Raw genomic sequence first — 25,009 nt, 5'->3', positions numbered from 1 at the left:
AGAAAGTCAAATTGCTGGGCATGGTGACAGAAGCAGGTGGATCTCTGTAAGTTTGAGGCCAGCCTGGTCTACATAGTGAGTTCCAGGATAGCTGGGACTATGTAGAAAGACCATATCTCAAAAATAAACAAATAAATACATAAATACAGGAAAAAATGTCAGCTTGCATATTTATGTAGTGTATGTACAAGAAATAGACTAGAAATAAGGAATTTTAAAACAATAATTTGCAAACATTGGTGATTGCATATATATATAAAATCATGTTTAATGTATGTTACCATTAAATATTATCCAATGTATGTTACCATTAAATATTATCCATGTGTGTGTTATTGTAATTCATTTTACATTATGTAAGTACTACCTAAACGGATATGTATTAGAGTGATGCTTCAGGACCAGTGTGAGTGGCACATATAAATCAAGCTTTTATGCACAAACATGAAATTCAAGCTAAGGAAACATTGTAAAGAGGAGGTATACATTTTTATGAGAGCATTGTGCTGGAGGGCTTATTTTAGACTGAGGAGTCAGGAAAGGCCTTCTTTTAAAAAATGTCTCTTTTCCTAAGATTTACTAAGTGATCAAGAGTTATATAGATCAAGAGATAGAACTCAAAATAGCTGGGCCATATGTCTGCATCCTGAAAGAAGTATTAAAAGAGCATGCAGGGGGCCAGAGCACAGTGGCTCAGGTAGTAGGGAGGTAGCCTGGCCCTTGAGGCTGGACTAAAAGAAGGACAACCGTTCAAATGCTGGCTCTTTTGTTTGGGGCTATTGGCCCTGGAAGTTTTTAAACCAGAGTAGCATGATAAATTGCTCTTTGAACAGAAGACTGTTGGCAAAGTGTGCAAAAATAGTTCAGTGATGGAAGAAGGATGTAAGGGCTAGTTAACAGCTAATGAAGTAAGGAAATGGGGAGAGAGAAGGGACAGAGAAAGGTATTCATAAAAAAGAGGACGAGAATGGATTCAAGAGACATTCGGGGACTAAAATTATTAAGATTAACTGACAAAATGGTAACTGTATCAAGGTGACACCAAGAGTATGAGCTATAAATTTAGATAGATTAAACAAGTGAAAACCAAGTAGAAGTGGATTGGTTGTGAATAAAAGCTTGGGTGTTCAGTACAGGCTTAATATATACAGATACCTTTAATACATCACAATAAAAATAGGCAAAGGACGCTTCAAGATATGGTTTTGGAGCCCAAAGAGAGTCGCTGTGAAATGGGAATGTAGTTCAGAGGTGGAGCCGTTGCCTAGAATGTATAAGGCCCTGGATTTGATTCCTGGCCCCACATAAAAATAGAAAAGGAGAGGAAGCATTGATCTAGGGTTCTGTCCTTGAAGATTTTCTGTGGTGGGTATTGTGTTCCCTAAAATATTGTGTGTTCCCCGAAATAAACATATCTGGGGTCAGAGAACAGACAGCCACTAGAACAGAGCCAGAGATGGTGGCTAGAAAATGGGAAGAGTAAGCCATAACAGAAGTTGGGCGGTGGTGGTACACACCTTTAATCCCAGCACTTGGGAGACAGAGCTAGCCAGATCTCTTGAGTTCAAGGCCTCTTTAGAAACAGCTAAGCATGGTGACCCATGCCTTTAACCCCAGGGAGTGGGGGCAGAAAGAAAAAGGTATATAAGGTGTGAGGACCAGGAACTAAGGAGAAAAAAGCATGTAGTGAGTAAAGCATTCGGCTGGTTAAGCATTCAGGCTTTCGAGCACAGTTCAGCTGAGAGCCATTGGGATGAGGATTCAGAAGCTTGCAGCCTGAGGAAACAGAATCACCTGAGGAACTAGCAAGGTGAGATAGCTGTGGCTTGTTCTGCTTCTCTGATCTTCCAGCATTCACCCCAATAACTGGCCTCGGGTTTGATTTTATTAATAAGACTCTTTAAGATTCATACTACAATTTTCTGAATGCAGCTGTTAACAGAAGCCATGAGTCCATTGCTCAGGGAAGTCATACAGCTCAAGGGAGGGTGAGGGGCAGACCAAACACTAAGGACTCTCATCTGTAAGGAAACGGGAAAGCATGCCAAGAAGCAAGCTGAAAGGGATGGGAAAGGAGTATCATATCCTAAGATGAAGAACAGCCACTCATTTCAGTGTGCTTGGAAATGTCTGGAAGGTGTTAGTGTCATGTAATCAAGAGTCCAAGAGAGATGAAGACTAGAAAATACCTGTTGAGTCTAAAAGCAATAGGAAATGAAGTGTTGCAGAAGTAAACTTCAATGAAACACAATCATTTTGAGAATCATACAAGATAATTATTCCCTCTGTATTCTTCAGTGATAGTTTCTACTATACCAATCCTTTCTTCTTTAACCTTTCACATATAAAAACCTCCATTTGGACATCTTATTTCAAATCTACTTTCTTTGGGTCTCTTTTGTTTAACCTGTTTAAGACAACATATTCCTCCTGTAAAGTCTCACTTTTGGAGAATTTAATTTAAAAAGCCATTTAAATTTTCTTCTATATTCATCAGTTAGTGTAGTTGTTCAAAAGAAAATTCTCGGTGAGTGTAGTGCTCACAGCCTATAATCACAGTATCTAGGATGTGGAAACAGGAGGCTAGAAGTGCAAACATTCTTCCAGGTAGGCATCTGCTTGTCCATGTGGCACTTATAGTCTCTTTTCTGGTATAATTGGTAATTTTTTTAGTGTGAGCTCATCTTTAGTGGGAGTGGCTTCTGGGTAAATCTTAAATGCTTTGAACTGTGAGCACAAGACCACCAGGCTAACTTATATTTTGCTTCATTGTGAGATTATAGTTTTAACTAATAAAGGACTTATTTTAAAGTTGCTTTTATCTCAGTTCAAAGTTTCTGAGTTAGAAGTGCTAATTTCGCCCCACACCCACAAATTATGTACACCACAGTTATCATTCTAGAGCCTCTTTATCAAAGCCAGAGGCTTTTGACCCACAAACACCCTTTCTCACTTGTTGCTATGCACAGACATGATAGCTTTGATTTATATCTGCAATGTGTGCATGTGCTTGTGTATGTGTAAGAGAGAGAGACAGACAGACAGACAGACAGACAGAGACAGATAGAGTGTGTGCTAGTTAACCCTTCACCTAGCATTTTTATTCAACCAGCCCTGAAGTAAGACTTCCTGTGTTGATTTGGTTCTCCATATTGATCAAAAGTGGGGATTTGGGGGGTGATACAAAAAGTTTTCTATCTATTTCTTAAAATATGTAACTTTTGATGGCTGGTATGGAAGCTAGCATATGTTAGAACTCCCAAACCGCCAAATTTGGAATATGTATTTATGCAAATTTGAAGTCATATTCTGAGACAGAAATATAAATTCTTATGACACAACAATGACATTTGTAGAAATTTACATTTCTTTAAGAATCATACATTTCAAGGATTCTGAAAGATGTATATTTAAAATAACTTCCATATGCTGTTTTCTTAATCATTGCTGTTTCCTGATAAGTTTAATATCTAAGGTCTTTCTATAACACAGTGTGACTGCTGTGTCAGTCTTATGAAAAAACAGTAGAATAATAGTTCATGAAATGTTGGCATAATTCTAGTTTCTGTGGAGAGGTTAAATAATATAATGAAAAGAATTTATTCTGAGTATTAAATATACTCTATAAAGTTGAGTATTTAAGAAGTGGATTTTTTATCATTTTAATTATATATTATCCTCCATGCATTATATGCAAATAATGCATAGTACATATTTGTTTGTATCAATTAACTTCTGTTTGATCCTACTTTTTGCATGGGCTAAAAAGTGAATCTTAATCTATGTAGGGTCAATGCTCCATCCCTTTAGGTTTGTGTTTTAAAATTCCTAGTGCTTCCCAAGTATCAGGATGTTAGTAGGAGAGAAATAGTTGCCCTGACTGATGCCGACTGAGCAATCAGTATCCCAGTTCAGTGTAGTTTCTTCCTTGTGCTGGTGAAACAACCCTTACTATCTCTTCAGTGATGACTCAGTACCATCTTCTGTTGTTCCTTACTCCCCTAAGCATGAAAGGATTCTGAAGTTTTGCTTTCTCTATCTTCTGAAGATGGCACCATGTAGGCTTTCCTTGCCTACACATTTCTCGGCAGTGTTCAACTTAGAGCTAGTATAAGGATGAGAGCTACCAATGTCTTACGATAACCCTATAGCACCTTTGTCTAGTATATGTTGAGTGCAAGAGGACAAGGATAGAAGGAGCCTGACAGGTCCCCAAATCCATCACTTGTGCTGAGAATCATATACTTTGAAATTTTAACTTCCTTGTTTTCTACATACTGTGTATTATTCATTCCTTGGGACAGCAAAACTTTATCTGCTTCTTCCTGAATAGAGAAGGGCCATGGATAAACAAAACTGTAAACAACAACAAAACAAACAAATAAAAAGTATTGGTTGATATATTGATATATACATGGCTTTCTTCTGTAAAGAATTGTGGGTAAGGAATAATAAGCCCATAAGATTTAGAAGAAAAATGACAAGACCAACAGACCTTTTTATTCTTTGTGTGTGGTGCTATATGATGTGACTTAGGAGGAGTGCATTTAATATCTCTCGAGTCTACTGATAAATTTTTGTTGTAGATAGTCCTGAGCAATGTTTTTTTTAAAAATAGGATCCCAACTATTACCTACCTAGAAGTCAGACAGTAGAGTGTTTTATTGATTCATTGATCTTTATAAGAAATGGGATACTTCAACTGAAAAATGTGAACTCAAGAGATATGATTATTTAAGGCTCTAAAGAAATAAATCAAAGTTTTTCCTTATAAAACCAATGTTACATTCATTGGGTCATTTGAAAATTATCCTGCACTTTATTGCACTTGGCTCTCACATTCTTTTTCTTAAAGATCTATTTTTATTTTTAGTTGTGTGTGTGTGTGTGTGTGTGTGTGTGTGTGTGTGTGTGTGTGTGTGTGTTTATGGAGTATTTGCATATGAGTACAGGTGCCTGCACAGTCCAGGAGAGGCTGTTGGACCTCCTGGAGCTGTAATTACAAGAGGTTGTGAACTGCCTGATGTTGGTCCTAGCAAGCAAACTTGGGCCTTCTGCAAGAACCACACACATTCTTAACCATGGAGCCATCTGTAGACCCTTTGATGTCACCAAGCCTAGTTGTATTCAGTCTTTTGAGTATTTCATGTGTGTCTCAAACAGTTACTTCTTTGGGCTCTGCTTCTAGAGAGTTCTGTGTTCTTTGGAGAGCATTGTGATACCTGAAATCTTTGTGTATTCTTTGTGCTCCCAGATGATATTTTAATTTCTAGTGACTCATATCTCTACTTAAAGAGTTTCCTACTTGGTAAATGACCATCTTCTGAAGATATGCTTTAGAGTATCTGTTATGAAATGTTGCCCTCGAGACTACCTGAGTATCTTGTTATAATCTTTCTATAAGTTTTATTATGGTTAGTGGTATTGGGCACTGTGCATATCATGGGAATAGTCGGGTATTTCTGAGCAGCCCAAATACAGACAAATAGCTCATTTTACAAGATGGCCTCTGTACAGCATTCTGGGCAATTACTGGGTCAAATAGTATGATATCCTTTCTCAAAGCAAGGCTCCTGTGCAGATTTTGGGTTATCCACCTGAGTGGACTACAAGCCTATATGGATTGTGAAACTTCCTCAGTGCATATTGCCATCTCCACAGTGATACAGTGTGCTGGTGCTTTCTCTTTGACTTAGAGTTCTTCCAGCAGGAGACTCACTTTACCTTGCCCAAAGGGCCACAGTGACAAATACTGTGTGTTTTGTTTCTCTTACTATGCTGTTGGCACTGGTTGATGAATATGCACACATTTCAGTCCCTCTCTTGGTCATCTTTAGTGATTTCCACCAGTCACTCATTCCAGAATATAACTGTATACCTGACACTTCAGTCTCTTTTGTGAAAGAGGAGGTTTATCTATTGAGCATCTTGAATCTCCCTCTACAGTTTTCAGCTACAACCACCATGTGTTGCAAGTGACACCGCACTGATCTTTGACTACAGGTTGGCTTTTGTTCCCTGAATGTTTTTGAAGTACTTTATTGATTGAACATTGTCTCTTCAATGCTGTTTGCTTTTCTTCCTCCTTTCCTGATGTTCGAAGTGAGGTCACCTTTTTCCTGAATTCATCTTTTCCTTTTGCACGTACCATGTCAAATGAGGCCAACAGCAGCCAAGTCATGTTACTGAGTTCTTTTTCCTAAGCTTTCTGTGCTCGCTTCTCACTTCCAGCTTATCCGAGGTGACAATGTCTCCCAAATGCATACCAGTGCATGACATGAGTTGTCACATTTCCAGTCCCTAACGGCAGCTTACTCACTAAGTCAGTACCCCACTGTTTTCACTGTGTTATATAGGTACTTCTGTCCCTGAACTCGCTTCCTGTTAGTCACTCGGCCAGTGAGATAATGTATTGCTCCTAAATCCCAGTGGCCTATTTACAGCAGAAATTGTGGAGTTACCGGTTCCTAAGTTCCCTGTCGTCCTCTGCTGTATTTTAGTGCCCTTCCCATCCTCATATCTAGAATGATAGAGCAGCCACTGTTGGTGACCTGGCAGAATTATATAAATGACTTTTTATGAAACCTGTTTAGATACGATTTTCACTACCTTTGCTCATTTTTCTTGGGACAAAGTATACAGCTGAGCTTGATGTCAGTGAGTGGGCAGATTTATCCGTGTAGGGATTAAAAGTATATAAATGGACCCAGAGAAGCCTCATCTACCCCAGCCATGCTGGATTTCCATCAACTATAATATAAAGTTCTGTAGTTATGGGAGTTGTGCAGAACTCAGCAACATCCCCAGGTACACTCCCTAACAGTGAGTGCATAAAGGTCATTCTCTCCTTTCTGTGGGATCATTACATTTATTCACAAAATTGTAATGCGTTTATTACTCAGTTTGAAAATCTAAAACTGGGGGCCAATGAAATTGCTCAACAGGTAAAAGTGCCTACCCCACTTGTGATGATAGTGTTTTAGAGACAGGCTCCACGTGATGGGAGGAGAGAACCAACTTCAACATATTCTCTGGCCCACAGCATACATGTGCATATACAAAATAAATTAATGTAAAAGAAAAATAAAACATTTAGAACCTAAATGCTATTTGAGAGAAAATAGTATGTCACAGTGGGAAGGTAGGCTCACTAAGGAAAAGCATGAATGTTAATATCAGAACCTAAACTTTTCCAACTGTAGAAATTATGCAAAAGCTAACATGACTGTAGAGTTTTGTTTGTTTGTTTGTTAGACTTTTATTGGTTTGGGTGTGCACATGCACATATAGGTCAGAGGACAACTTGTGGGAGTTGGTTCTCTCTTTCCACCATGTGGGTCTTAGGGATCAAACTCAAGGCTACCCCCTCATCAGCTGAGCCATCCCACAAGCCTAAGGGTTTTTTTTTTTTTTTTAATGGAAGGAAAATCTGTGGAGTCAAACTAGCATAGTAAGAGACATTTTGGGGAAATAAAGTAAATTTAAACCAATAGTGATAAGCACACACAAAAAATGATCTATATATAAGAGAACATGCATTACCTTGTTTCTACTAAAAAGGTTTAACTAGTCAATAGATAATATAATCCAAAATAAACATAAATCATTGTAAAAACTGCCAACCCTGAATCAGAGGTTAGGAAACACCTCACATAGTTCTTGTTACTTATCCCCCAATACCATTTGTTGGCAATAAAAGATAGTTGCAGCCCTTTCCCATCTAGCCTGGAACAAGCCTTCAGAAGCCTCAACACAAACTCCAAGTAGTTTACACAGTCATTATTCATTGAATAATGGTCACTCCTTATTTAATTAACTTGGCTTGAAATGTGTAACATTTCTGATACAGCCATATCTTAACAAGATCTAACTAAACCATGTTTATAAATTAACGTTTGACAGAACTGGAGACGTAGTGCAGCTATTAAGAATACTTCTAGGCCAGTTCCCAGCACCCACATCAGCTAGCTCATAAATGTGAGGGCTCTGACAGCTCTGATATCTAGACCTGGTCTACCCAGAAAATGCTGCTGAGAGAGCAAGGAAAAATAATCCAGAAAGTGTTCTGGATATGGCCACCCCAAAGGCTGTTGTTAATGGTTGTGTAAGTAGTCCTCGTATTGCATTAAGAACAGAAGGTGGGTTAGTAGGTTGAAGAGAGGGTAGGAAGTAAGAAGCAGCCATTAGCTACAACACAATGAGTCTCTTGGGAAGTTTTACTGTTGAAAGAGAGAAGAGAAAGATAGCCTGGGCTAAAGAGGCAGTTTTCCTTTACACGTTTGTTTGGGTATGAAGTTTGTAGAGCATGCATGTCACAATGAAAAGAGGGGATAAGCAGTAGTATTGGAGGCAAGGTATTGGCTCCAATAAAAACAGAATTGTACCAGGATAATTTTAAATGATTTTACATTAAATGGGGAAATAAACCAGCCTCTAAGATTTAAAGCTTTTTATTATAAAGATGTCTAATATATCATAATTTTATCCATAGGCTCAATGTAGTTCCAGTAAAAAATTTTAGCTTTTAAATCAAAACATAACAACATAATTCTAAACTGTATATAGTCGTGGAAATGGTCAGGAATGACCACAGCACTGTTGAACAGTAACATAGAAGGATTCCAGCAACTGGATACTGAGTCATTCTAAGGTTGCAAATTATGATTATGGGGCAGGACAGACAATACACTAGTGGGCTGGGATAAAAATCCCCCAAACAGACACATACTGGTGAGGTAACACTTCAGAGTAGTACACAAAAGGAAATTCTTTGTTTTTTAAAAAAAAAAAAAAAAAAAAAACAAGACCAATAAGCAAGAGGATTAGATTTGTCTGTAAGGTAATCCATGGGAGAGAACCAGTTTCAGATACATGATGTTTTTGAAATGATATGAAATGTAAAATAATGCTAATTTAGTGACCCTGGACGAGGTTCTTAAATAAACACAAAAGGGAAACCCCATAACATAACAATGTGATCAAATTAAGAACTCATTCCATCAACAGGTGATACTAGAAATGTGAAGGAGGCAAAATGGAGAAAAGAAAGTTATAACACATTTACCCAGTACCAACAAATAACAAGGCTAAATAAAAATGTCCCATGCCTATAAGAAAAATGACCATTTAATTTAAAAAAATTGGCTCAAACTCAACTATATCTTTATAAAATGAGATAGAATATGGAAAACATAAACACATCTAGAAAAATAAAACAATAGTTTGTACCATGGTGTTATTCAGGACTAGTGGGCTGGGATACTTGGTGCTATACCACAAATACCACAGACTGAGAAATTTATAAGAATGGAGATTTTTCACTTTTTTTGGAGGCAGGAAAGTTCCTGTCTCAGGCCCCAGAAAGGTCAAGTGTCAGATGAAGGCCCAATCTGCAATGCTTCCTTGTAGTGGGTGAGTACACTCCTCATTGGAAGAAGAGTGGAGGGATCAATGGGATGAGTCTTGCTCCCTTTATCCTTTACAAAGATTACTAATCCTGTTCTTGAGAGTTCTGCCCGAGGATGTCATCCTCCCTACACCTCACCTCCTCATACTGTTGCACTGAGGAGTTATGGTTCAGTAGGAGCTTTGGAAGAGATGAACATTCAAAGCATAATAGAGGGTTTGGATGTTGGTTTGTGCTTGCATCTCAAGCCTCTTTTATCTTCTGTATATTACAGCTATTCATAAGCCAAGGTCCATTCTAATATTATTCACTGATTTCATCAGCACGAGGAGAAAAGAAGTAAACTCGTTACTTTTCCCTGAAATTCTATCTTGAGGAAGCTTTCCCCAAGGCTTTAGCAGAAAGTACAGGGACTGGGGTGAGAGAAGATGAGATGAGCAGGTGAGGAAGAAGGTGGCCTTGGTTAACGTCTGTTAACTATGTCCGTGCTAAGGGATTGAACTAAATGTTTGAAGTGGATCACCTGTTTTCATCCCCACACCTTCACAGATTGGGTAACTCTGATTGGATAACTCTGAGGTTAACTACTAGGAACTGTTCTCCTGTACCTCATAGTACTCTAAGCTGCCTTTCTCAAACTATTACATTTGGGAAGAGAATATGTTCTTCATATGTCCTAGCCACAAAGCCAATCCCATAATTACTCCATATTCTTTTGCCAAGTCTACATCCGGACATTCCTTTAACTTTGGCACCTTCTTGGCATTGAGACCCAGAAAGATGCAAGATATAGAATGTGAAGTGCTCCAGGTACCGTGTGAGAGGGAGGAGGGTGTGATGGGTATCATGAGAAGATGCCAAGCTAACATCCTATAACTGATGCCAGTCACTATTTTGGTTAGGGGTGGGGAGATGTGTAATCCCATTGCTGGTAGATGTAACACTTAACTAGTGCTGCTTAGATTCCCAGGTGTGCTTCATATGCTTAGGTATGGTTTAGCATTTAGTTTTATGTAGAAATATTAGGGAATAATGGAGGCTTCTGGGATTTCCATGTGTTTTTTGTTTCTTCTCACTTGAACAGATCCCATTTCGATCACTTGGAATATGTTACAGAAACAGATACTATATGCATCTCATAAATATTTGAATTTTTCACAAACTATAAAGTCACCCTCTCTCAGGGAATCCAGTCTTACACTAAACCAAGACAAATGTCTGCCTTCTGTTTTGCAGACATTGAGTGATGAGATGAGTACAGATGATGAGAATGAATACACAGAAGAAAAGGACAGCTACATCTGTGCAGTGTGCCTGGATGTGTACTTCAACCCATACATGTGCTACCCCTGCCATCACATCTTCTGCGAGCCCTGCCTACGGACCCTGGCCAAAGACAACCCTGCAAGCACTCCCTGCCCGCTCTGCCGGACCATTATTTCTAGAGTCTTCTTCCAGACAGGTAAACGTTCTCTATTGTTATCATAGTCACCTAATGTTTTTTGATTGTTGTTTGGGTTTTAACTCCAAAGGTATCATGTAAATGTGAAACGTATACTCAAAGTGGTTGTTGCTCTAGTTTATAAAACAGTGCTTGCCTAATTACTGGAAGTATGCCAGAACCACAGGTTAAAGTAGATCTTTGTTACTGATCCCTAACTCTGAACTCGGATCCTTCATCCCAGCCAGCTGTGGGTCAGTCTCTACAGACGCCTCCAGGGTGAGGGAAATTCCATCTGAAGCAACACTTACTTCTTACTCCTTGTATCTGCCTTCTGCTGCTGGTGTTCTGTGGCCCTCATATCTGAGGACAGCTACTGAATCTGTTACCCAAACTCCCAAATCTCTAAGCCAGGAATGCCCAGTCTTTGATACTGTTGTTTTGTTAGTTACAAATGTGTTGGGCAACATTCAGAGCTATCCAGAGATGCATGCAGCCACTGGCTATGGATCTGATGCACCTCCCCCAGCCAATCCTGATGTGGCTAAGCTCTTTTTTTTTTTTTTCCATTTTTTAAGCAAGTTTACCTACTTGTGTAAAGATGGCATATAGCCATATTAATGCTATTTCACCCATGTTGGTGAAGAGATCCAAACTAATGCCCATGAACATAGAGAACTAAGAGAAGTGGCCGTGGTCACTACTGTGTACTGTACGGAGGGAGAGGCTTTCTGTCTCCATGCTTTGTCCTCAGACCAATAGAGTCAAATGGAGATCAAGGTATGTACTTTATTAATGGTAAAATGGAAGAGCTTAGACAGCAGTTTTGTTCCCTGAAAGAAATCAAGGCCCACCACCCGTCTAGGTGAAGCAATGAGGTTGGTACCCCAATTCAGCCAGCTGCACAAAGGCTTGTAAATCTCTCTAATCAGACAGTGAAGAGAAAGGAAAGCTGTGGCCCTCTGACCTTCCTAGTGCAAGGAGATTGCTGTACAAAATCACTGCACATCTCATGACCAAGTGTCAATGCAATACCAAGATAAAAAAATAGACATTGAATGGAACACAGACTACACACAGAAAGAAGTGCAGATGTGTAAGCTGTGGGGTCCTACATTGTAACTACAGTTTGATCGAGTTTTAAATGTTCACACCCTATAAGGAAAAATACAAGTAAATCTTTAAAGAAGCGATTTTTCATTATCCATATTCTCCATTAGAAGAAAATACAAATTCTCAAGGATAACTAAAGCATTTTCTGGCACTTAGCCCTATGAGAAATTTTGTGTGAGTTCTCTGGAACATATCAAGAGGAAGCAATATCCTTAAAAGCATCCTCAGAGAAAATTGCAACATCAAAATTTCTCTTTGTTGCTCATGGTATTTTAAATAAAACCTGAGGGAATACCAGTACAAATTGGATAAAGCCATATTGCTAATTGCTAATACAATATGGCTCAGGTTTCTTGTTAAAATAATTTTAAGTAGTAAGCTCAGGGTCACCCATATTCCTACGATTTTAAAGTAGCATCTAATGAATTTCTTCCCACAGCATAGTGTATGTGTGCATGTATGCATGTCTAAGCTTTTGTCCTCGTTACCCAAACTATCAGACCATGTGAACATTTTCTAACTTGTTTCCTTGTTTAACCTAAAGCCCTTGTGTTTCATGTAGTTACATCATGTTCTACTTAGCACATTTACTTTTATGGAATATTTACACTTTTATAATTTTATTTTTACATTAGTGGTATACATAGATAAATATTTGAACACATCATACAGTGTTTCCTTATAATGACTTTCCAGAAATAGAGATAGTAGTTAAAGCCTGTGTTTTAAGGTAGGACATGAATTATCATTAACAATGGTGTGTGACAGCTTGTCTCTACAGCCTTGGCCATCTGGTTCTCCATTTTAAATTCCTGACCATGAAGATGTTTTGTTTATTTAGTTTCGTCATAAATGGAAAACAGTCTTCCATTTTTGTCCTTTACACCTTATTTTTGGTTATAGTATTTTCTGAACGTGCCAAATTTCTAGATTTTGGTTTTTGTTTGTTAGTTTGGTTTTTGTTTGTTTGTATAAGGTGTTTAATCTTCATCTTTATTGTTAAAACTTCAGCATTAAAGTCCCTACTAACTATACAAGTTTATAACCCTTCCTTTTACCTATTTAAGTCACATTTTGTCATCATTTTCCCATGGTTCCTGAGGTGCTTTATTTACCTAAGGATAAAGTGCCAGTTTGCAATCCTTAGGCACATTGAACAAGCCAATATTTGTGTGCCGACTGAACTGTCTTCCTTAGAAAATCAGCAGCAACTCCTAACACATGTCTCTTTGGTCAGCTGTTCCATCCATCTACTGCCTTGTCCTCAACATACTTCACTTCTTATCATTTGAGTATTTGTATTTTAATAACTCACAAAATAAGGTTAAATTAATTTGAGGATGAGTGGCATTTTAGTGGATATTTTTATAATGATGATTATTATAGTTTATCACTTTCCAGTAAAGTTTTACAATCCCCTTCCTAAGAGTTCTGCACATTTCATGTTAACTTTATGTCTCTATATTCAGTGGTTGCTATTGTAACACTGATTTTTTTTTTCTTCCTTCAGTTTCTGCTATGTCTGTGATGTTAGGAAAGTCACCTAGTCTTCAGTTCTTCTGACCCTGTCGTCTGACTGAGTGCTGGGGATTAGTTAGTAAATAAATTAATTATATAAAGTACCTAATGTCATCATTCTGACTGTGGGACTGTTATTGCCAAAGGTTATAGTGAAAAATCTACCCTTCTTTATAGCAAGTGAAGATACTACATGATGATTTAAGGGCTCCCTTGTATCATATTTCTGTTATATTAGCTCCATGGGTAGAAATACAATGATACTTATTCCAGATTCCTATGAAGTGCTCTTTAGTGAAATAATACCCTTATACTTGAAGTGTAACTTTCCCTAATTTTGTGCTCTTGCTTAAATAACTTAGTGTTCGCTGATAGTATTAGCTACTTAATGCTGATAAAAGTTGAAAAGTTGACATAAGAGAGGATATACAGAAGAAATGACAGAGGCATCAAGATCTGTTTGGCCAGGCCTCAGGTGGAGCTCCAGGAGTCCAATTGTCGAGAAAGAGGACGGATTGTAAGAGTGTTAATTGTTGAGACCAAGATTGGAAAAGCACAGGGACAAATAGCCAAACTAATGGAAACACATGAATTATGAACCAATAGCTGTGGAGCCCCCAACTGGATCAGGCCCTCCAAACAAGTGAGACAATTGAATAGCTTGAACTGTTTGGGAGGCACCCAGGCAGTGGGACCCGGACCTGTCCTTAGTGCATGAGCTGGCTGTTTAGAACCTTGGGCTTATATAGGGACACTTTGCTCATCCTGGAAGGAGGGGACTGGACCTGCCTGTACTGAATCCACCAGGTTGAATTGAATCCCCAAGGGAGTCTTGGCCCTGGAGGAGATGGGAATGGAGGGGAGGGGCTGAGGGGAAGGTGGGGGCAGGGGCGGGAGGGGGGAAGGACAGGAGAACCCATGGCTGATGTGTAAAATTAAAACACAAATATAATAAATAAAAAAAGGAGGAAAAAATAGGTACAAAGATAGACTGTTAAAAGTTGGAAGAAAAAAATCACATTTATAATAGGTGCTATCAGTTACTACTTAATATCCATAAGCACCTCCTTTCTTCCTAACTTAGCCCCGGGCATTGAGCCCTCTTAACAAAGGCTGACTGGTCCTGGTGGCCAACCCCATCCTCTGATCCTTAGTAATCTGTCCCACTGGCCAGCCATTGGTTCACAAACGAGCATGTGGTCTGTCCAATGAGATGAGAAAAAACACATTGGAAGAACTGTTCTCTTCCTCTTTGGACATGGACAAAAATGTCTAACTGTGTTACTTGCTGATAGACATCTTCTGAGCAAGTAAGGAACCAGCCTTAGTATAAAGACTTTAATGTGGATGTCAGAGCTGAGAAAAATACGTGAAGTATTTTGAAGAACAAGTCTGAAGTCGAGCTTTAGATTTCCTACTGTATGAGATTATAAATTTGCTCATTAACTAGGGCAGTTTTATAGATTTCCTGTTAAGTTTCAACTAATAGTAACTTAGCAGACCAGGCACGATAATGCACCCTTTTAATCCCAGCACTCAGGAGGTAGAGTAGGATCTTGGGAGTTCAAGACTAGCCTGGTCTATAGAACAAGTTCTAGGACAACGAAGGCTGCATAGGAGACTCTGTCTCAAAAAACAAACAAAAGCAACTTAACTGATAAAATCATACTAATTATAAAGATTACATAAGGAGCCTAAAAATGATGGTTGATACATAAAAATTCACAGATGTGAAGGATAGAAGACAGTATAAAAGCTAGTCAACAATATTTTATGTTAATAAAGAAATAGTAAAGTGGACATGTGAGGTAGTGATATGATATTGGTATCCATAACTTCTACCAGCATAACCATTAACTAATGAAAATATTTCTCTAAATCACATTAACCTAAGTTCATAGAGCAAATGAGGAAGGGTTTATTTTTAAAAATTTACTAAAATTTACCACTGTTTGGCTGGGAAGGTGGTTCAGTGGGCTAAGAGTACTTGTTGCTCTTGCAGAAGACCTTGATTTAGTCACCAGAACCCACATTGTAGTTCACAAGCACTGTAACTCCAGTTCCAGGTGATCAGGCACCCTCTTCTGACCTCCATGGGAATTGGGTGTGCACGACAAAACCCCTGTCCTAGATGGCTAGATCCAGAATATGGATTTATAATACATACATACATACATACAAACAAATACATAAATAAATAAACAACCATAGAAGACATTCAAGAAAAAAAAAAAAAACTGCCAAGAAGGGTCTAGGTAGAGTGAGTCTCAAAGAAAGATAAGGACACACTGCCCCTGTAGTAGAGCACCACACAGTCTGAAACCAGGGCAGATTTAGCCTCACACGTTGACAACAAACAGTAGAGCAGATTGTAGGTGAGAGTGGAGGATAAGAATTGTCTTGGGAGAGTGACCTCTCTAAACTGTATATTCAAGTCACTAAAGAATTAAAAAGTAGGCAACCACTAAAACAAGACCCAAGAAAAAGAAGAACCTACACACCCATGGTTAATTGATTTTTTTACAAGAGCACCAAAAATTATCTTTAATGATGGTTTATCCTATGCTTCTCATACAACTGTTTACCTGTATGGAAAATATTGAATTGGACTCCTACCTCCCAATATGCATATATATGTTAATTCTAGAACAAAGCCATAAATGTAGGGCAAACTAAAAATAAATTCTTAGAAGAAAGCATGTCTTTATCTTTGTGAACTTTGATTTAACAGTGGTTTCTTAGATACAACACCTAGGGCACACACATTCAAAGGAAATAGATAAATTAGACTTCATCAAAGTTAAAAACAGCCTTACTTTAAAATAGATACATCAAAAAAGGGCAAATGAGGCTCTTCTTGCTAGCATTCCAACTAATAGACTCAAGGTTTGCGTTGTGAAATCCTGTAATTTACACAGAATGCGGGAATGTCTCAGGTATTGGAAGGGGGTCACAGAGTCAGTACGTCTATTATAAAATCACTCACTATTTCTGTTCCTCTCCATTCACAATACACTTGATTTTAAGGGAAGTTCCTGCCCTTGTCCTAATGTTTCTGTCTTCTCAACCAACCTTCCCCTATTGGCTACCTCCCTGACCTCTCTGTTCCAGTACTCTGGCCTCAGTGGAGCTCAGAAAAGATAAGTAGATACAAAGAAATAGAAAGGGTTAATTATCTCCCTCATGTGTGGAAATCTCACAACAAGCCAGGAAATAGCATTTAAGCTAACCTGAGACTTTAAGTGTTGAAGGGGAATGTGATATTCCATCAGAGGTGTTTTGGTTGTCACAGTAATTGAAGGATGATACTTGAATTTAGGCCGCGGGGCAGCAATATCCTGCAGCTTTTGGGACAGTCCCAAATAATTCTGAATTATCCTGTTTCTGTCTGACCTTCTAATGTCCTGCTCAACTCTATTCAGGATGTACAGCTTATAAGAAAGAAAATCACACTTTTTATATTCTCCTTTTACTGTGACCATCTGTGATTTGTCTTGGTTGTGTACAAGTTTGTAGGAAGGTCATTTTGTAGTTTCTCTGATTCTACACCAGGAAGTCTCCTCTATTAATTCTTATGCTGATGTGGTTCTCAGTTTGCTTATATTCATGTCTCTACTTTTCCATTTCTTTCAATTCATCTCATGTAGAGTAATCTCTGCCTCTGAAACCCATATTTATTCTATATCAGGAAGGGTGCATGACTGTTGATTTGTCTTCTAAAACTTTAACATATGGAAATGAATTTTTATTATGAAAAGAAATAACAAAATATTCACAGTATTTAAAGTGTGGTTTCTCAGAGCTCTGTCATCTTTTTACAAGCTTTATAAATTTTACTCTGTCCACATAGCAGTAGAGATATTTTTTTTCTGCTTAAAGAATTTGTTTACCAACATAATTGTTAAGTATTTATTTTAGCCTTATCCTTAGCAATATGTCTGTGAGTTTCTTGATTTGATGTTCTAGTTTGTATCTTCTATTATAACTTTACCAAAGTGATAGCTGGAAAATATTCAGTCTTATCCAGATCACTTCAAATATTATTAATGGCTTAGAAACCAATTTCTGAAAAACATTGGCTCATACTTACGGAGACCTGTCCCTAAAAGAAAAGCCCGGAAATGACTTAACACAGTTCCTGGGAGTGAGCTGGGTGGAAAGAACAGCTCACCCGCTGCAGTTTGAGATGGTATCTCCTGTATTGTCCAGGCTATCTCTACCTCAAGTAAACCTCCAGCCTGAGGCTCCCAAGGAGCTGCAGCTACTGATGCACACCCCACCCCTTTGTTTATTTTTCCCATTTTTTTTTTCTTGACTTCTACTATACCACTTGATATTTCTAACCTTTGAGGTGTATTACTTTGACTATTTTACATAATAATGTAGCCTAAGGTTGTGGGTCACCCATAATTTGGGAGACTGAGATAGAAGGACCACTGTGAGTTTCAGGACAGGCTAGGCTACATAGCAAGCTCCAGGCCAGTCTGGAGTACACAGTGAAACCTTGTCTCGGTCACCTAAAATAACTAAGTATCTCAAACAAACTCGTAGTACTGCGTGTAATAGTGAGAGGGAGAATACGGTTGTATTTCTTCTTACGTAGATGACAAAGAATTCTGGGTTTTCTTAAGCCAAGGTTTTCTATTAATCACCTCCAAGGAAACACTAATAAATCCCTGTCCATAGATTTCAAAAATCTTGTCCTCAAATGTAACTTACAACAAAATATAAAAACACTATGAGTGCTTAGCATTTTGTCTGCAGATTTCTAACAGCTCAATAATTGTCAGTGTTGAAATAGATAGATTTCCTTTTGACATTTTTATCTTGGGCAAAGTGGTCATTCCTGAATAAAGCTTAAGTAAGTTTTCAAAGCTACCAAAATATGTGGTAATCCAAAATAAATATAATTGTGTGAGGTAAAATGTTTGGTTAAATGTTGTAGCATTAAAAAGTATTTTTCCAATGGATAGTGGTGGCGCATGCCTTTAATCCCAGCACTGGGGAAGCAGAGGCAGGCGGATCTCTGTGAGTTCCAGGCCAGCCTGGCCTACAAAGCAAGTTCCAGGAAAGGTGTAAAGCTACACAAAGAAACCCTGTCTCGAAAAACCAAAAAAAAATAAAATAAAAAAAAAAGTATTTTTCCTTTATGTAAGTATACTACATTTTCTTTATCCATTCTTCTGGTGAGGGGCATCCAGGTGTTTCCTGTCTATGGCTATTATAAAGAGAGCAGCAGTGAACATGGCTGAGCAAGTGGCTCTCTGATAACATGAAGTATCCTTTGGGTATATGCCCAAGAGTGGTGTAGCTGGATCTTGAGGCAGATTGGTTCCCATCTTCCTGAAGAACAGCCACACTGATATCCTTTGTGGCTGTAGGATTTTGCACTCCCACCAGCAATGGAGGAGTGTTCCTCTATTCCACATCCTCTCCAGTGCGAACTGTCAATAGTGTTATTGATCTTAGCCATTCCGACAAGTGTAAGATGGAATCTCAAAGTTTTGATTTGCATTTCCCTGATGACTAAGGATGTTGAACATTTCTTTGTTTCTCAGCCATCTAAATTTCCTCTATTATGAATTATCTGTTTAAATCTGTACCCTTTTTTAATTGGACTATTTGTTTTCTTGATATTTAGTTTCTTCAGTTCTTTATATAGGATAAAACCAAATAATTCTGGTCTAAAAACAGCATGGGTGGGGGTGGAATGTAGTGATAAAATGTGTGCTGATATATTCTGCTATACTCAAAGATTAGTGTCTTCTTCAGCCATCATCAGAGAAGCTTCCTCCTACAGCAGATGGGAAACAGATATAGAGCCCCACAGCCAGACATTATGCAGAGAGAGACCTTGGAGTACTGGGCCCTACATGGGATGTGTCTGTCAAACCCCTCCTCTCCAGGCTCAGGGAACCCCTCAGAAAAGGAGGGGGAAAGAGTGTAAGACCTAGAGGGGATGGAGGACACCAGGAAAAAAAGGTCCTTTCTCATATGAACTCAGAGACACTGTGGCAGCGTGAGTGGGGCCTGTGTGAGTCTGCACCGGGTCCTCTGTGTTTATATTGTGGCTTCCAGCTTAGGGTTTTATGAGATTCCCAAGTCTGCCAAAGAGTGAATCTCTGACTCGTAGCCTTTTCTTACCCTTTTTTTCCTTCTGTTCATTTGTGTTGTTCAACTTCAATGTGATAGTTTTTGTTTTATATTATTATATTTTATTTTGTTATATTTTAAATGAATGAATAGAAAACCTAGCCACTAGGGTAAAAGTTAACAAAGAAATTGTCATTTATACCTGCTGGGAGAGGGAAAATCAGTTTTCTCCGATGGAGTGACATTGGGTACATCAACCACTCCAGGGCAGGCCTCATGTTCAGGAGCAGTTGACCAACATATAGTGGACTCCACAGTTTTTCTGGGTGATTTTATTTAGTTACAGTTTGGAGGGTTTATTGTTGTTTGGGTCGTGTTTTGTTTCCTTGATTGGTGTGGGTTTGTTGATTGCACTAGGTTTCTGTTTTTGGTTTTTGATTTTTTCAGAAAGAACTAAACGTTGGATGGTAGGGGAGGAGAAGAATATGATCAAAATATATTTAAATTTAAAAATTGTTTTAAAAAATTAAGAAAGAAAACAAAAAAAACATTTTCCTTTAGTCTCTTAACTAAAGGGTTAAAATATATCATCATAACTCTTTCTTTATTCTGACACACCATTACATTTAATTATATTATAAAAACCAAATATTGTGGTACCAAATGCTAAAGGGAAAAAAATGTAATCAAACTGAACAAAATTTCAACAAAAGTTTATCTTGCTAATAACAACAACTCCTAAATATTAAAAATCCACTGAGCGTAAGTTGCCCTCAGTGATGACTAAGATATAAACTCTGTAGCTCTGTTTTGACAAAATGACAAATAAAGCAGGTATGGGCTTATTTTTGTGCCTGTTTTGTATCTCTTTGGGCTAAATTATTGAGTTGCAGAATAATAGTATTTCCCTCAGTAGATTTAATTGTAAGTGAATGATTCACATGGAAAGGTATGAAAGTCAGATTCAGAGTGACTTGGCAAGCATGTGTAGGTTAAGATTTGTCAGCATTCAGTGAGAGTCCGGGTTGGCTTTTTTCCCAGCATGCAAATCCCTTAGGACTCCCAGTTAGTGGCAGATCTTCAATTACCACATAGTAAGAACTCCCAAGGCCTGAAGGAATGTCCCCATGATTAGACTGCTCTATCTTACCTTGTGTCTTTATGTGAGTGAAACTGGTAGCTTCCCATTGAATTTAGATCTTAACCACAGATCATCTTTCTCTACCTTGTTCACACTCAACATTTTGAAGTGCCTTGAATGTATACAAAATGCATTTGAATAGGAGTGTTGGAGTCCATTTTCAAATGGAACTTTCTCACTGTTCTTGAAGAGGTGCAAATAATTATTACCCAGAAGTCCTGAAAATAGCTTGGCAGCAGTTGGTGAATGTCCATTCCTCTGCAACGAAGTGTGTCTTTATGTCAAACATCTTAACTCTTCTTCATTCCTGTGTGAAGGGGAGATCTCAGATGTGCCTGACATAGCATCTTAACTCATCTGCACTCTTTCCACTGTTAGACAGTAAAAGAAAAATATTTGGATTAAATGCCCCAAAAAGTAATAAAAAAAACATTCCAGGAACACACTTCATAAGGCAGTGATTCTCAGCCTTCTTTTTTTTTTTTTAATTAAGAGATTTTCTATTCATTTTACATGCCAACCACAGCTTCCCCTGTCCTACCTCCTCCTTACCTCTAGCCACCCCCCCCCCAGTCCCACCTCCTCCAAGGTAAAGTTTTCCATGGGTAGTCTGCAGAGCCTGGTATATTCAGCACCGGGCCAGTGGCACAATGGATAACTTGTCTGACTACGGATCAGAAGATTCACAGCCTTTTAATGTTGTGACCCTTTAAATCAGTTCCTCATGTTGTGGTGACCCCCAACCATCAAATACTTAGATGCTACTTCATAACTATAATTTTGCTACTGTAAAGCATTCTAATGTAAATATCTGATATGCAGGACTTCCGATGTGCGACCCCCAAAGGGATGGCAATCCATAGAAACACTGCTTACAGTATTGACAAACCAAAAGCAAATTGAATAACAAGGATTGCTCCTCAATTCTCTGTAGCTGCAGAGAATTATTTCTTTAGAAGTCTGCTCCTTACACCAGCGACCACTTACTGGGAATCTAAGTTCATCTCTTGTTTACACCTTGCAAATGTGTACAAAAGTATAGTCCATCCATATACATACATAGCAATCTGTACTCAATACATTAATCTCCTGGGACCAAATAATGTCTATGAATAATATATAATATGCAAAGAAGCTACTGGATCCTCTGGGGAATTGTATCTCCCCTGAAGGAACTGGCCCTCCTAACCATGTAATCCTAGAAGTAGCATATTACTGTCACAACTTTTACATGTGTCCCTGTCCCTCAGATGTTCCTTTGTGCTTTGTATTCCTGGCAAAAATAAAAATCATGTATCAAATAATATGGAACTAAGACATTAATTATGGGGGAAAGGGTTTGTAATAATGAGAAAAAGTTAGAAATGGTTAACAGGGACTTTAATAATCGGAACGAGATACCTGGACACCTATCTTTTAGCATTTTAAATTAGACTCTAACACTACTGGGTCTATCTAATAGACTCTGCCTTGTAATAATCTTACCCTCTTCCATTTATTAATAATATTCCAGGGCATTACCCTGGATTAGCCCTATGAGAACCCTTAGCTGGTAGCGTTGAGATTGTCTTTTTACTTGATACAGTTGAATACAGGCTCCATGCCAGTGGCATAGCTCTCACTTCTACAGTGAGCAGGATGCTAGACATGTGCTTAACAAATATTTGCTTAACAATAATGAGGTGCGTAAATATAAAGTTACCAAATACCATGGCTAAAGATGAAATCAAAGTGAAAAGCTGGCTGTATGGCACAGGCCTTTAATCCCAGCACTCAGCAGGTAGCAGAGCTTTGTGAGTTTGAGGCCAGGCTGGCCCATACAGTGAGTTCCAGGCCAGACAGGTCTACCACAGTAAGACTCTGTTTCAAAAAAAAAAAAAAAAAAGTACATATTGATATAATCTATGCTCCAAAATTACTCTATTACATATATAATTGTCCCATTGTCCCTTCCTTATTGTTAATGAAACCTGATAGTAATGGCCCTGTAATAATGTAAATTATGGTTATATACAGGCCTCAAATATATCAAGGAAAAGATAATTCCTTTATCTTAACTGTCAAATTTATCATTTGTGTGTGTGCATATAGGCTACTGGTTAATTTTTTGCATGGTTTCAATTGCTGCCCACTTTGCTTTTGAGACAGGGTCCCTCCTTGAACCTAGAGTTCACTGATTGGCTGATTGGTCAGCCAGGCAGGCCAGTAAGCTCCAGGTAAAGGAGCTTTATGCCTTGAGTGCAATCTTCAGGACCCATGTAGCAGCAGAAGAAAGCCTACTCCTAACCCTCACGCCCAAGCTATGGCAGACATGCACCCCTAGCAACAATCCAAGGTTGTTAATAAATTTTACGTTGAATCAGAGGGTAGATTCAGTCATTGGCTGACCTTAATTAGCCATAGAGGGTTTGGAAGGCCCAGATGGGGAGCACAGGAAAATATAGGTAGAGGCTTGGAGAAATCCTTGGCCCTCTCAATCTGGTAGGTGTGGAGAATTAGGGTCAGCTGATCGTTCCTCTGCCACTCTCTGGATCTATCAGACTTTTACCCCAATATCGGACTCTTGAGTTTTTATGATATAAGAATAACTTAGATAAATGCATCACACCCCTCTGAAACTCACACAATAAATAAGTAAGATGCCATTCTGCTTAAGTGAGAAAAAAAGAAGCATGTGCTATCTGTCCAGTACATAGTAGCAGCTGAAAGGAATACAGATGGCTTGTCCCCTCTCTCCTGCCTCCTGCTTGTTCTTGGTGTTTCTTGAAGGTTATTTTAAGAGATGTAATGTTGGATGTTCTATTTGTTTCTGATGCCTGAATTTTCAAGCCTAAATGCCACTGAGATGAAACAATACACACACACACACACACACACACACACACACACACACACATACATATCTTCTCTGGGTAAGGAAGGGTACTACTCAGGTTTATAGAAGTGTAAGATAAGACTTACTACATCTAAATAGTATTACAACCAAAAAGGATTTAAGGTCATTTTCCCCAGTGGCTGTCCACTCTAGCTGTGATTCAGAATCATTCAAGGAGCTTGTTAGAGAGAACAGACTTATAGCCCACATACACAGCAGTGCTGACCCACACTGTCTGGATGAATGTGCCTTTTTAGCAGTGTCTTAGTGACTTTGACACCTAGCCAGGCTTTTTTAAAGCATGGATCTAATACAGAGTCCTTTAGACAGAATTAGATTCAATTAATCTCTATCCCTAAATACATCATCAAAGTACCAGGCACATAGCAGATCACAGACCAGATTTTTGCTGGAGATTAGGTGAGAAGTAGATATTAAAAGCAGCTCAGTGGTTGATAGAGAGCCCCACAGTTAAAAAACATTAAGCCCAGATCTTACATGGCCCAGCAATAATTGCAGTAATGTTTTCCTGGTCTTCTCTTGTCTACATGTCTTTCTGAACAAGTGTAGCATATAAAAAAACATTCAAAATGATCAGTCTCACAATATCATGCTGTAGGCATGCAGGTGCATGTATAGGTACAATTGCCATATAGCTTGCAGATGATAATAATTTCTCTATTCATGCTTTCTTCACTTGTTTACCCTGAATATGTTATCTAAGTATTCCACTGCACTGCTTTTTAAAAAGCACACTGCCTTTTGAGCACCTTCAGGCCCAGAAGAGGAGTAACATCGGCGCCATTATTGATGTTACTTTTTACATCTTCTCCCAGAAAAAGCTCTTGCTGGCTTTTACATTTCTTAAATCACTTTTACCAGAGTCCAGTTATATTTCCAAATAAGTTTTCAAATAAGAGAGAGTGTGTGATGGCATCTCTGCTGCATCACCATTTTAGAATTTGGTTACAATGTTCCCAGGAGGAAGAGGAAGGAATAATAGGAATTCTTGAGTTACATGCTGTTTTTGCTTTGTTTATATTGTCTCAAACAGGAAATCTTCATGACCTTACTACCTTGGTCTACATATGAGAGAATTTAGAATGTTGTGTCATTTTCCCTAATGGTCAACACAATATCACTTATCAGATACTTGATTTATTGGAAAATTATGCAAATTAAAATCATTAGCCCTGGAGGGGCTTCTGAGTTCTCCTTGCCAGGGGTGTGAATGGCACAGAGATGCTGATGACTCCTCTGAACCAGGAGATAGTTGTCTTGACTGTCTTGGTGGTTTGTTGGCCGTGGACAGAGTGGACTTTAGTAAAAAGCATCCTGGCATTTCTGCAGAAGACAGCACAAGGGTATCCACCCTGAGAGCACTGAAGTATTTCAACACACAAGGGACAAAGAATGCAGGAG

The 25,009-nt window shown here is 38.5% G+C and overlaps 1 protein-coding gene across 2 annotated transcripts in view; it reads left to right on the top strand.

The window, feature by feature from the left end:
• The window catches only part of Rnf180 (ring finger protein 180), a 171,046-nt gene that overhangs the window by 109,005 nt on the left and 37,032 nt on the right, over window positions 1–25,009 (top strand). For both annotated transcript variants that reach the window (XM_036207450.1, XM_036207451.1), the window contains exon 6: window positions 10,643–10,868. In XM_036207450.1, the coding sequence (XP_036063343.1) occupies window positions 10,643–10,868 (226 nt within the window). The remainder of the gene's footprint in view (window positions 1–10,642; window positions 10,869–25,009) is intronic.

The sequence above is a fragment of the Onychomys torridus genome, chromosome 15 (assembly GCF_903995425.1).
Source record: "Onychomys torridus chromosome 15, mOncTor1.1, whole genome shotgun sequence".
In the NCBI taxonomy this organism is placed as follows: domain Eukaryota; kingdom Metazoa; phylum Chordata; class Mammalia; order Rodentia; family Cricetidae; genus Onychomys; species Onychomys torridus.
Note: the sequence above shows the minus strand (reverse complement) of the source record. Positions and strands in the feature narration are given on the sequence as shown.